Here is a 13325-nt window from a genome sequence, read left to right on the forward strand (position 1 = left end):
TAAAACACATCAGAATTTTATTGCTTGAAGAATACAGCATATGAAATCACAAGAATGTCCAAATGCAAAGTCACTAGGCTTCAAACATATAATACATTATCAGATGCAGTAAAATATTAATTAACCTGAACTCTGCATCAGAAAAAAAAAAGGTATGGAAAAATATCTAGGTTGTTTACTTAAGAAACAGATATACTTAAAATAGCAAGTATAAGGATGTTACAGTACAAATTAGAAAAGCCAACACTCATTAACTTATTGTTTCTCAGACTAGACTACCTTTGGTGCTTAAACTTCAAAAAAAAAAAAAGATCCCTTCTATCTTGTCCAAAACACTTCATAGATAGAATATTAACTTCAACTTAAAAACATTCAGCAAAATTAACCTTTTTCTGGCATGAGGAAACAGTATTTAATGAATGTATAACAGTATTTCACTTTTTCTAAAACTGCAAAATATGATTGTTAAGAAATCTAATACTTGTAAACTTTACTTACTTAGCTCTCCAATTAAAATTAGAATCCTGGCAGCCACAAACTATCCTTGGGCTTGGTGAATATAGAAATTTAAATGATTTGGCAACTGACAAAGAAATTGAGATTACATCATACTATCTTAAGTGGCTTTTTCATTTTGTTTCCAAAATACAAACAAGATGCCATTTCTTCAACACATTGGATTCCTATAAAAATCATTACCATACATTCTTAGAACCAAATTAAAGCTTCCTCCCTTTTAATGAGCAGGCTGAAACTACTTTTTATGTTTCATATAGGACTGATTAGTTATTACATGCCTTTTAAAACAAAACAAATCATTTTTTTAAAGCTATTGCTCTATGATGGAGACAATGATGCCATTTCAAAGGAAGCATTGGACACTGCAGGACATCTAGTCAAGAAAATGTAAGAGTAATGCTAAAAACAAATAATAAGTAAACTATAAGTTAAATTACAAAAAAAAAATCCCTCTTTTATAGCAAGCATGCTCATTAACTTCCATTCCTTTCCCCCAGCAAAGGTTTGAATATTCATTAACCTCAGTTAAACTGATGGAACCTAGGCAATTGTTTCACAAGTTCCAATAAACATGAATAGACTAAGCAAGTAATACTATTGACAATTATTGGAGTGAAATAGTAAGAATCATGACAGTCCTCAAAACTGGACAGTCTTTGAAATGTGATAGTTTAGCTCAAGATGAATTAAGCCATAATAAAACAGTAGTTTTTATCTCTACATAAAACAAAATTGAAAATATAACCCACCAAATTTATACAACTAGTATAGAATATACCCCCCTTCCTGTTTCTGAATGTCGTTTTGAAATTTTTTCAAACAAGTATATTTATTTGAGTGTATATGTGTTGCTGTATATATATAGCCTGTAGATATACTCATTTTAAAAGACAAAAAAGTCAGCTATTATAGAATTGAAGTCTTTGTTTTTTTTTCACCAATCTGATCTAATGTCTATTGCATTGCACAGTACCCCCAACCCAATAATTTAAAATTCCCAATTTTTAGTTTAGTTAAAAGGGCAGAGGAAATGAAAAATGTAGATTTAGAATTTCTGTATAAATTTCACTATATTTTTATAAACTTGAAGTTTCCTTTAACACTGTTTACTGATCAATAAAGGACTCACTGCTATCTAAAATCTCATAAACACCATTAAAAATTCAAAATTGATATTATACTGAGCCTAAATTTTCAACAGCTCAAAGAGACAATTTTTACATGAATAGCACACAATAGATGAAAGTTAACAGCAGACATCCCTAGAATACCAGTGGTGAGTCCACCAAGATGCATACAAAATTACAGATAAGCATTTCTTTCACTGTTTTCTTGTGCAGAGAGAAACATTTATAGAGGAAACAAAACCTCAGCTGGTGAATTTCAGATATCATCATCATCTTCTTCATCCTGAGAAGATCCTGCCTGGTTAGATGCACTGGCTGAGGCAGCAGCAAGCTGTGCTTGTTGGGCAGCCAGCTGCATTTGAAGCCATTCTTGCTGGGCCAGTTCTGCTTGTTGCTGTCTGGCCTAAACACCAAAAACATAAAAACAAATAATTTTTTAAAAGCCTACAACATACACACTTTGCTTAAATGCAGATTAAGTCAATTGCAGACTGAGTCATCAAATCTGGATATTTCCCAACTACTTATACAGGGTAGCCCAAAAGGTGTACAGTTGTGAGTATATAAAACTGAGTTTATTATTGTAGTATTTATTAATTATGATATTATTTTCCATATGAACTATAAACCTACTTTTGCCCTATCCTGTATAATGCTGTACATCTGAAGAACAGAAGGAACTCTATGAGGCTGATTCTCTTATAGATAGTCACCCTTTATGTCACATAATTTATGACCTTTGGTTTAACTAGAGAGGCTGAAAAAGTTGACAGAAAAATCACAATATTCTCTCTTTGGTTCCTTTACCTGTGTTTCTCTCTCCCTTTTGTTTCACTTGATTCTTCTGTCCTCTCAACTTATGATTTTGATGTAAACACTTTTCAATCCACAATTGTTTTGATAGTTTTGAAGCTCTCTAGTACAGTACCCCTAACTCTTAGGGAAAAATACAATACATAAATGCAATAGCTATCTTGATATTTCTTTTGAGTTTCTATCACAGCTAGTGATATATACATCTCTGTAAACATACATTTCTCTTTTTCTGTCTCCTTCCTTTCTAAATACACATATGTGCACAACTCTCACACACATTCCTATATACACATTAGTGAAAAGATACTGACCAAGTACTGAATTTAAATGGGATAGTTAAAATCCATTCATTTGATATATCTATCCTCTATAACAGGGGTATCAAACTCATTTTTATGGGGGGCCACATCAGCCTCACAGTTGCCTTCAAAGGGCCAAAATAATTTTAGGACTGTATAAATGTAACTACTCCTTAACTGTTAGGGAGTTGAGATTACAATTCAGCCCTTTGAAGGCAACCATGAGGCTGATGTGGCCCTCCATGAAAATGAGTTTGATACCCCTGCTCTATAAAAGCCACAGGAATTTAGAAACCAAGATGCATACATACGCAGTACATGCATTGTGGCAACAGATAATATTCCTTCTCAATTTACATGCACTGTCAACAACAGATGAGACTCTTCCCAATTTATTTTCATCCATTAGCAGAAAAACCCCATCAAGGGAAAAAGGGAAAAAATAAATGTTCTTGAAAAGATCATATAATTTCCCATTAAAAGCTATCAAAACAATGCTGTTTCTCCCTCTCTGACTTTCATCACAATTGTTCCTTAAGCGGGGATCATACCCTCCTTTATGCATGACTGATTCCTAGTCATCAATTAAAACACAAATCAGGCTTTCTTGCTCTATTTCCCATATGCCATAATTCTCTATGCATTTCCATAGTTTGTTCTCTAATTATCTAAGTATATATCTTTTTTCTCCACTAGACTTGAGAACAGAAACTGTTTTCATATTCATTACTGTATTCCCAATACATAGGCCCCCAGTATTTTCTGAGTGAATGATTCGTGAAAAAAACATGATGCACAGTGTAAGCTCTACACGCCTAACTTTTCTTAATAATCTGTTATGAATTTATTATCCAAATATTCTTAGAGGAGAATTTTAATCAGATCATTATTATACCATATTTTTCAGACTATAAGATGCACCCCCCCCCCAAATTTGGGAGAAATAATGGTTGTTAATACTGCTGTTGAGTTCTGTTTACACTTATATTGGTGAAATATTATGTCATTTATGTTACTAAATAGTTTACCCCATTTTTTGCTTCAAAAATTTTTTTCCTATTTTCCTCCTCTAAAACCTAGGTACATCTTGCCCTGGCTGGTGTGGCTCAGTGGATTGAGCACCAGCCTGAAAACCAAGGGATCACCAGTTAGATTTCCAGTCAGGGCACATGTCTGGGTTGCAGGCCAGGACAGGCCCCCAGTGGCGGGCATGGGAGAGGCAACCACACATTGATGTTTCTCTCCCTTTCTCCTTCCATTCCCCTCTTTCGAAAAATAAATAAATAAAATATTTAACAAGGGAAAACAAAATAAATAAATAAAACCTAGGTGTGTCTTATGGTCTGAAAAATATGGTACTTTTAAAAATCACTTACTGGTAATTGTTACCATTTAAGTCTAAATTTCTCAGCCTGTAGTTCAAGGTACTCCAAATTACTGCCTACTCTAATCTATTGCTCTAATCTTTTTTTTTGTACCATCTACCTTGTACTTAAAAAAAAAAATCTAGAACATAAAATGTTTCCCAAACATACACCATCCCTCACATTTTTGCTACCTTTACTCATGCTGATATTCATTCTATTTGAAATTTCCTGATTTTCACTTACTAAAATTCCACTCTTTCTTCAGATTAAACCAAAATATTATTTTTCCATTAAGTTTTTTCCTGATTCCTCCCAGTAATATTTGGGTAGTCTAATCAGGAGATAGAAGTAACACTAGGTAGGAAAACAGAAAAATATAATATTTGTTAACCAAGTATAAAGTTGTTAACTAGGTAAGTGAAAAGGCAAGAAAAAAAACACAAAAGTATCATGCAGGTGGCAACTAGAGAGAGCAGCCACCAACCCTCAAACAGAGGGACAAGGGAAAAGCCTGGAATTCTTAAAATTGAGGAGCTTAGAGGAGCAACCCATGGAACTAAAATCCAGACCTCTGAAAAAGGGGCATAGATTGACTGGTACTAGAATTTCTGAGCTTGGAGGAGAGCCCCAAAGTTTGAGAGTCACATCCTTGAAGAAGGAGATGAATGTTCAGGCTGGTTCTGTATGTATTAGAGGATCTGTAAACTATATTCAATTCCTGCTGCAGGAAAAAAACTGATGCAGCCAGGATTGCTAGCTTGCTCAAAGGAACTCAAAATTAACAGGAAGTAAAAGAAAGAAGTCCAAGTGCTGCCTTCCTCCTCCAGCCTGGCAATCTCCCTCAGAGCTCCACTTCTGGCAGTAGAGTCTAACAGTAGTAAGCTAGAAAGGAGGAAATGCGGTTCGGGGAGTACTGGGCCTTGTCACAAACTGGAGCTTAGAAAGGTGGGTTTCAGGCTGAGACAATGGCTTAGTAACTGGCACACACCCATAACCATCAAAATTGAGTATGACGTCTCTGTACTTGGGTTCTTTTTATATCTTCCTCATGAAAGCAGTCAGCCTCATATTACAGTTGTTAGTGTACCTGTATTATACCTCCCCCAGAAAAACTTCTTTTGTTCAGGAAATTACAAACCATACATTGTCTCTAATAACTACTTTTCCCACTTTTATGAAGAAATATGGAAAATAGTTATTCTAACACACAGGCATATTTACTTTTATGACAGGAATGCCCAGAGTTCAAAATAGACTAAGAGTGCCTCACAAAAAATGTTTTAAGAGTTCATAAGAAAATTGTAGGGCAAAATAAATATACGAATTTATCAACTTAAGAATACCTATTTTGTGGCCTAATCAATTTTAAATACATATAATTTCATAGCACAGAAAAAACTCAAATAATACCAAGTCTCTCCATAGGTTTTATTTCAAAGGTGCATAATCTCACAGTTTATTCAATGATCTGCAAAGGCATGTGCTGGTTATATTTAAAATTTAACTGACTTTTAGGTACCATGGCCCCATATCATCTTCCATACTTTTCTCTCCAAACATGAAAGCATTCCTATGCCCTCAAAATCATTCTTGACTGATAAATTTTATTTATATTCATTTCCACAAATTAAAGTTTTCAATAATATTAATTCCAATTTCCTTTTCCCCTCCTGCCTCTTACCCAGTCCATCCCAAGTATTTTCTTTCTGAAACGTGAGTGCGAGAGGTAAGTAGGCATATACTTCCTAATTCATGTCTTTTGTTGGAAGTTTTTATTCTTTTAAGATTCTCACTTTCACATACTAAAATGCCTCATTTATAATTTATAGTTAACTTCTATCTTGATTTTTAATGTTTCCCCCTTTCCAAATAATTGCTGCTAGCAGTAAAAAGACAGCCTCAAATAAGGCTACTATTATGTATTTAAAATAAAGTCTAAAAGAAGACATGAAATAAAAGTGATGAAAAGATGCTGTATTTACTTGTTAGTTCCTTTCAGATTTAGGACCTGAGTACTTTGTGCTCTAGGGAAGAAGTACTAGGCAGCTGCTAAAATTTTACCTCTGCTAATTTTCTTCACTAGACCAAAGAATCTTCACACACAGATCAGGGCAAGAAAAAAGAGTCACAAGGAGGGGGAACTAAAAAGCAGATGACAAGGAGAGAGAGTGAAGATAAATTTGTCAGGCAGTCAATTATTTCTTTCATTCATCTTTTTGCCCTGGAAAGGATAAAGCATGATCCACTTAAAAATTCCAAAATAAATTTAAGTAGATAAAATGGTAGCTAGAGAATTAGCATGGTATTGTAGAAAGAGCACAGGTTTTGGAGTCAGAAAATATGAGTTTGAATCAAGACTTTAACACTTCCTAACTATATGAACTTCCCCATTTTATTTGTTTAACTCAATCCTTCTTAGTAAACTAAGCTCCGTAATGGCAGGAACTATGTCTCTTTTGTATGATGCTGTAAGCCTCGCACTTAGCACTATGTCTGGTAAATGGTGAGGACTTTAGTATAAATACCTGTAGAACAAATGAATGAATAATCTCATGCAAGTTGCTCCATCTCTGAGTCTATTTCTTAATGTATAAATAGATATAATAAAATTTATATTATACACAAAAACTCTACAAAGTGCCCTGACCAGGTGGCTCAGTTGGAGTGTTGTCCTGAGTACACCAAAAGGTTGCAGGTTCAATCCCCAGTAGGGGCACATACAGGAGGCAACCAATTGATGTCTGTCTGTCTGTCTGTCTGTCTCTTTCCTTCCCCCATGCCCCTCTTCCCGCCACCTTTCTCTCTCTCTGAAAAACAAAATAAATAAATAAACAAACATATCTTTGGGTGAGGATTAAAAAACAAACAAACAACCCTCCGCAAATATGTTAAGTATCTAACAGAGCATCTTTTTCCTTTCATCAAATATTTAATTTAGTACCCTCTAAGTGATTTGCAATAGTAAAGAATCAATAAATGATAGTCATTAAGGGTTTAAAAAAAATCATTGCTCCTTCTTTGCTACTTTATATTCATATGGGTTATAACACTGTTTGCATGTGTTCACAACTGCCCCAGACTTAGAGACTTTACCGAGTACATTCATAGGTTATCTCATAACTTGTTGTGAGGATTAAATAAAACAATAATTAAATTACTTGGTAACATAATTAACACATGGTTAGAACTCAATAAATGTTAATAAGCTTTTATTTTCTTATTATGGTGCTAATCTAGAATAGATTACCTAAAATGACACTTCCCAGTTCTAATAGTAACTTACAGTAATTGGTAGGAAATCTTATTTCTATTCAACCCAAAACTGTCTTTCAATTTCAAATGAGAGGCCAGATCTTAGTAGGGGGTAAAAACAGCCTCACTTTCTTCCTTGGTTTTTTTTTTTTTTAAATAGGGGGAATATCAGTACTTTGATACTAATCCTTGACAGAACTATATAAAGTAAGAAAAAGTTTTCTCCCTTTCTCTGCTTCATTGGCCCTTCAAAAATATTTTAAGATTAGAGTGTTTTAAAGGTGTATTAAAGACCTAATTTAAGTACATGGTAGATGTAAAGTAGATGGTAATCAGATTTTCCTTTTATGCCATTCATCATAAATTTTGACAGAGTATTTTCTCACCAACCCATCATTTTCTTTTTTAAAGTATATTTTACTGATTACGCTATTACAGTTGTCCCATTCCCCCCCTCTTATTCCCCTCTGCCTTGCACCTCACCTCCCAACAGCATCCCCCCCCTTAGTTCACATGTCATACATGTGAGTTCTTAGGCTTCTCCATTTCCTATACTATTACCAACCCATCATTTTGAATCTTAAGAATATTTAGGTTTACTTTTCATTCTTGTAAATAATCATTCTGCCTGGAAAAAAAATCAAAGTAAAATCTCAGTAGTTATTTACAGTCATTCTCCTTAGAAAACAAATTGCTATAAATGTTTACTTTTACATGAAGTAAATAACTGTCCTAATAGAGTCAAACTGGCCATGTCTAAACATCAGACTCTGTGATGAAATAATCAGCCACAGAAAAAAAATCTTCTGGGGTATGTTGATTTAGGAAATCATTTAAGAAACCAGTCTTATTTCTATTAGCAAACAGGGTAAGATTCAGATGAAAATAATTTAAAATGCATCACTTACTTTTGCAAATAATTCCTGTTGCTGCCTCAATAACTCTTCTTCAGGGATGCCAAGGTTTTCCAAACGAGAACTGGCCTTTCTTCTTTTTAATGCTACAGTCTTGCATTCTTGTAAAACTTCTTTTACTTCACTAATATAAGAGCCAAAGCCCAAACTTTCTAGGGCTAGGGAAATGAAAATATGAAAACATGAAAGAATGATAGAACATAACTTATCCTCTACATATGGCATTTTAAGTTTTTGTGGATTTTTTTTTTGAGGAGATTGTTGTTTTCCAATAATTTTACCTATTTTTTAGTTGCATAGCAATTATCAGGATGGCTATGATAAAATATTTTATTAACATTCTTAATATGAGATTGGAAATTAGTTAAAACTTAAGAAACATTTCAAGTCACAAGCCTCCTTCATTTTCCCTTTCTTTCTGACTAATTTTTAAAAAACCAAAACTTCCACTTCCTGTGAGGAAAAAAAAGTCCAATGTAAGAACACATAATTTTAGTAAGAAAACACTTTTCCTATGCCACTCATAGTAAATCAAACATCATTAAGTTAATCACTTTCTCAAAGGACAGAAAGAAAGCAAATATTTGGAATATATTTGTTAATAACACATATTGTGCCTTTTGGCTTAGAAAAAGAAAGCTTTGGTAACACATGTTCTAAATTTCAAGAGGATAGGATGAAAGAATAGATAAGTTCTTTTGTCCAATATACCAACAGAAACTATTTTTAGCAAAGACACTCAAACTGCCAAGTTAAGAAATACTGGTGGAAATAACTTAGGAAATTCAGCACTTATATTCAGCCAACAAGTTTCTCTTGAAAAATTAAACTTAACAGGAAACACTATTAAAACATTTCAAGTGTTGTGGCAGAAAAACTGGGATAAAAGACAATTGTAAGGATCGAAGACATGTTAATAAAAAATTTTTACACTTAAAAAAAAAGTTTTACAAGAAAATTCACTCTTTAAATGCTTTATATAATTGAGAAAAACAAGGCATAAAATTTCCTTTTGGCTCATGGTATTTAAAATTATATTGTATAGTCCCATATGTTGAACTAAGATCCTAAAGGCATATTTTTGTTTTCTGAGCCAATGATGAAATAGAGATAGTGAAAAACACAGTAATGAACTTAATTTAGTTCATCAGTTCTTGTCATCTTTTAACAATTATGATGAACCAGACTGCCCTCAGTAAAGATGCCCTAAATTCTAACTTCAGGGATTTGTTCTTCAGGGAGAATACCAAATATACCTTTACAAACCCACATTCCCACTGTAAGCTGTAGTTTTAAGACATTAAGCCCTGGCTGGTGTGGCTGGTGTGGCTGCTGTGGACTCAGTGCCAGCCTGTGAACCAAAAGGTTGTTGGTTCAATTCCTAGTAAGGGTACATGCAGGCTAGGGTTGCAGGTCAGGTCCCCAGTTGGGGGTGGGCAAGAGGCAACCTATCAATGTGTCTCTGGCACATCGATGTTTCTCTCCCTCTCTTTCTCCCTCCCTCTCTCTCTAAAAATAAATAAATAAATAAAGTCTTTTTTAAAAAGACATTATTAATGATTTCAACTTCACTTCAAATGTTAAACTAGTTTAATCTTCTTTAGAAATAATCCGATGCCACAAAGTAGAGTACTATTATTTGAATTTTAATGAAGTTAACCCACTGACCCCACCTTGCCACTCAGAAAACTTCAGTAATGCATTATTCTGATTCTGTATATCAGATTAACCACTGTATAATTCTTGGCCTGAAGGAGGTTGGGGTATAGTGGGAAATTAAGTGAAGGTCAGGAAGCCTGCATTTTTTAACTTGAATTAACAGACTGACTATTTTTTAAGTGTTATTGATAGATGCAAATGGTTTTTTTTCTTTTTTAAAGGCACAAGAATTATAGTGTATTTTCAAAAATATTGACTGGAGACAATACCAAAAGAAACCAAGCAAATGGTTTGGATTTCCTGTCACATTCTACAGAAAATCTTACTTCCTTAGCCCTCTACCAAAGTCCCTCAGGATCTAGCCCACCAACCTTTCCAGCTTTATGTCTGCCATTATTAAATCCCTGCATACTTCTACTAAATCTGCCTGCTCAGTGTTTTCCAGCAGGCACCAGTTTCCCACATTCGTGCTGACAGTAATGCGTTCAAGGCCCAGATCAAATTCCATCTTCAAATTAAGCTTGCTTGATCCTCCTAGACAGAAGTAATTTCCCCTTTTTAAAATCAGATAGATGTAGAATTTCAAGCTTTGTTGTCACTACATTTGTACTGTAGGACCTTGGTTATGTTGCTTAACATCTCTAAGTTTCAGTTTTCCATCTCTAAAATGAGAACAGCACTTGTTCCATAGTATCTTCCTACACCCAGAAACAGTGGAGTGACTGTTAAGCATACAGGCCAGAAGGCTGCCAGGGACTGACCCCCTAGCTCTACCTCATATTAGCTGTGTGACCCTACAAAAGTTCCTTCACCTTTGCCTGTAAAATAAGAGTAACAGTACCTGTATCTCAGCAGATCAGGTTGCTGTGAAGAATAAATTAATATAAATAAGGAGCTTATAACAGAGAGTAGCCCACAGAAGGAACAAAATAAAATATTCATTATTATATTTGTATTAGTTCTAGGGTTACAGGAACCAATAAGTAATTAATTTAAGGCATTTAATACAGCGTCTAGTACATAGGAGTAGCTTAACTGACTTAGACTATGTATTATTCATATTTATTTTTCCCTTACTCATAAGGATACAGGACCTAAGTACACATATAGTTATGCATTATACACCTAAATTCATGTTGAACAAGTATATTTAAAATATAAAATAGTAAATTTACAAAATTAACAAATGAACACAATGGACAGACACCTCTTTGAAATGTTATGAATTACTAGACTAAATATTTATTTGAAGATTTTATTTATTTATCTTTAGAGAGGGAAGGGAGGGAGAACGAGAGAGAGAAAAACATCAATGTGCAGTTGCTGGGGGTCATGGCCTGCAACCCAGGCATGTACCCTGACTGGGAATCGAACCTGTGATGCTTTGGTTCGCAGCCCGCCCTCAATCCACTGAGCTACGCCAGCTAGGTAGACTAAATATTTTTAAAAATTCATTCCAAACTACCTTTAAGCATAGGGATGTTTTTTAATAAAAATTAAAAATTCACCTTTAAAAACATTTAAAGAGCACTGCTTTCAAAAAAAAATATGCAAGTAAATCCAAGGTTAATATTTAATATTATGCAATGACCTGCTATATACAAGTACTATATTCTTAATAAAATGATTTAACAGGAACAGCCATAAATTTAAATTAAAAAACTAAATTGACTTTAATCCAAATTTTAAATACACTTTGGCTAACATATTAATAACTGGATATAGTAACTTCTAAACAGGAAGATATATTACATCATTTCTTACCATGTAATAGTAATCATTCCCATTTCACACAAAGGAGAATCTTAAAGGATAAAGGAAATGGCTCTTAAGAAGGGTCACTGTCTATTTTCATGCAGATTATTTAATGCACAACAGTACCATATCTAAGGAAGGCCATTCATACTGTAAACATCATAGATTTGTATGTTTACAATATAATGTTATAATTTGTATGTTAAAATATGTGCTTTTTTTGGCAGATGGTAGTCAAGGTTTTTAAGGAAGGAGTGCTTTTTTCCTAATATGTACAAAAGGACTTTATGAATTGTTCATGGCTCTGGCTCTAAGGACCTCAGAGTAAAAGCCAAAAAAGAAAAATAATTTTTAAAAAAGTTGTGGATAAAACACACACATTACTTGTTCCTCTGAGGTTCTGGCTGCTACCCTCTGCCATTTATCTTAAAACTATACCCACAAAAATGCATGGTATATTATGGGAAAAAATTACTTAGCACTCCTTTCAATTTGAAAGAGAGATGTTAATAAGATACCCACTTAGAGGAAAAAAAAAAAAAACAACTTCCACCAGCAATAATAATTGTAATACAGGCTTATCTTATTGTGCAAAAATGATGTAATCCGGAAAGGTTTTGTTACAACAAGAATTTGGTTTATGAACTTTATACTTCAAAACATAATGCATTTTTCATTAATATAAAATAACATTCTGTAATTTCTCAATTTTAGTTGGTTTGTATGTTGGAAAGGGAGGCATGTGATATAGTTCACTCAAAACACGTTAAAAGGGCCTTGGATGGTGTGGCTCAGTGGATTGAGCACTGGACCATGAACCCAAAGGTCGCCGGTTCAATTCCCAATCAGGACACATGCCTGGGTTGAAGGCCAGACCTCCATTGAAGGTATGCAAGAGGCAACAGATGGATGTATCTGTCACACATTGATGTTTCTCTCCCTCTCTTTCCCCCTCCCTTCCCCTTGCTCCAAAAGTAGATAAATAAAATCTTTAAAACAAACATTAAAAGGATGTAGGCCAAAGTGACTTTTTGGCTTATTAGCCTGGCAAGGTTTCTGAAGACCCTTATGAACCATGTCCTCTATGGTATCACTACTCCTGGAAATTTGGGACAATGAGACTGACAGCAGAGCGGGAATCAAACATCACTCGTCTTTACACACTTAGCTGCACCTAGCACAGTGCCAAGTACATAGTAGTATCCAAAAGCAATTGTTGAGTAACGGAAGAAAAACAAAAGATATATCAATTTTAAGAAAAATAGTAAAATCCTAACTTGAAAAAGTACTGATTATGTGATAAACTGTACGGTGCAAATTACATGTGTCTCTCAAGAAAAAATATCAGTATGGATGATTATTTAAGGAATACAGTCTCATTCTCATTCTCATTATTACCACAACTCTGCAATCACTCAGATCCTCTGATTTCAAAACTACTTCACATCCACTTTCCAAAACAGACTGTGGTTTAGGCTATAGCAAAGCTACTTAAAGAGTAGTAGTCCATAGACTTATGCCAGAATTGCTTGTAATGTTCCATGATAAGTAAAGTATGAAAAATCAAAGTAAGCATTTAAGAAACTTCACAGCAAAACTGCAACTATACGAGTGATG

At 34.1% G+C, this 13325-nt stretch overlaps 1 protein-coding gene across 1 annotated transcript in view; it reads right to left on the reverse strand.

Annotated features, from left to right (window-relative positions):
* DR1 (down-regulator of transcription 1) overlaps positions 1–13325 on the reverse strand; it is a 19227-nt gene continuing 5902 nt past the window's right edge. The window contains exons 3-4 of the mRNA XM_045847015.1: positions 8289–8452; positions 1–2049 (exon numbers count right to left, since the gene is read on the reverse strand). Of these exons, the coding sequence (XP_045702971.1) occupies positions 1903–2049; positions 8289–8452 (311 nt within the window). The 3' untranslated portion in view covers positions 1–1902. The remainder of the gene's footprint in view (positions 2050–8288; positions 8453–13325) is intronic.

This window comes from Phyllostomus hastatus, unplaced genomic scaffold, assembly GCF_019186645.2.
Source record: "Phyllostomus hastatus isolate PE091 unplaced genomic scaffold, TTU_PhHast_1.1 phas_contig_524, whole genome shotgun sequence".
Classification (NCBI taxonomy): domain Eukaryota; kingdom Metazoa; phylum Chordata; class Mammalia; order Chiroptera; family Phyllostomidae; genus Phyllostomus; species Phyllostomus hastatus.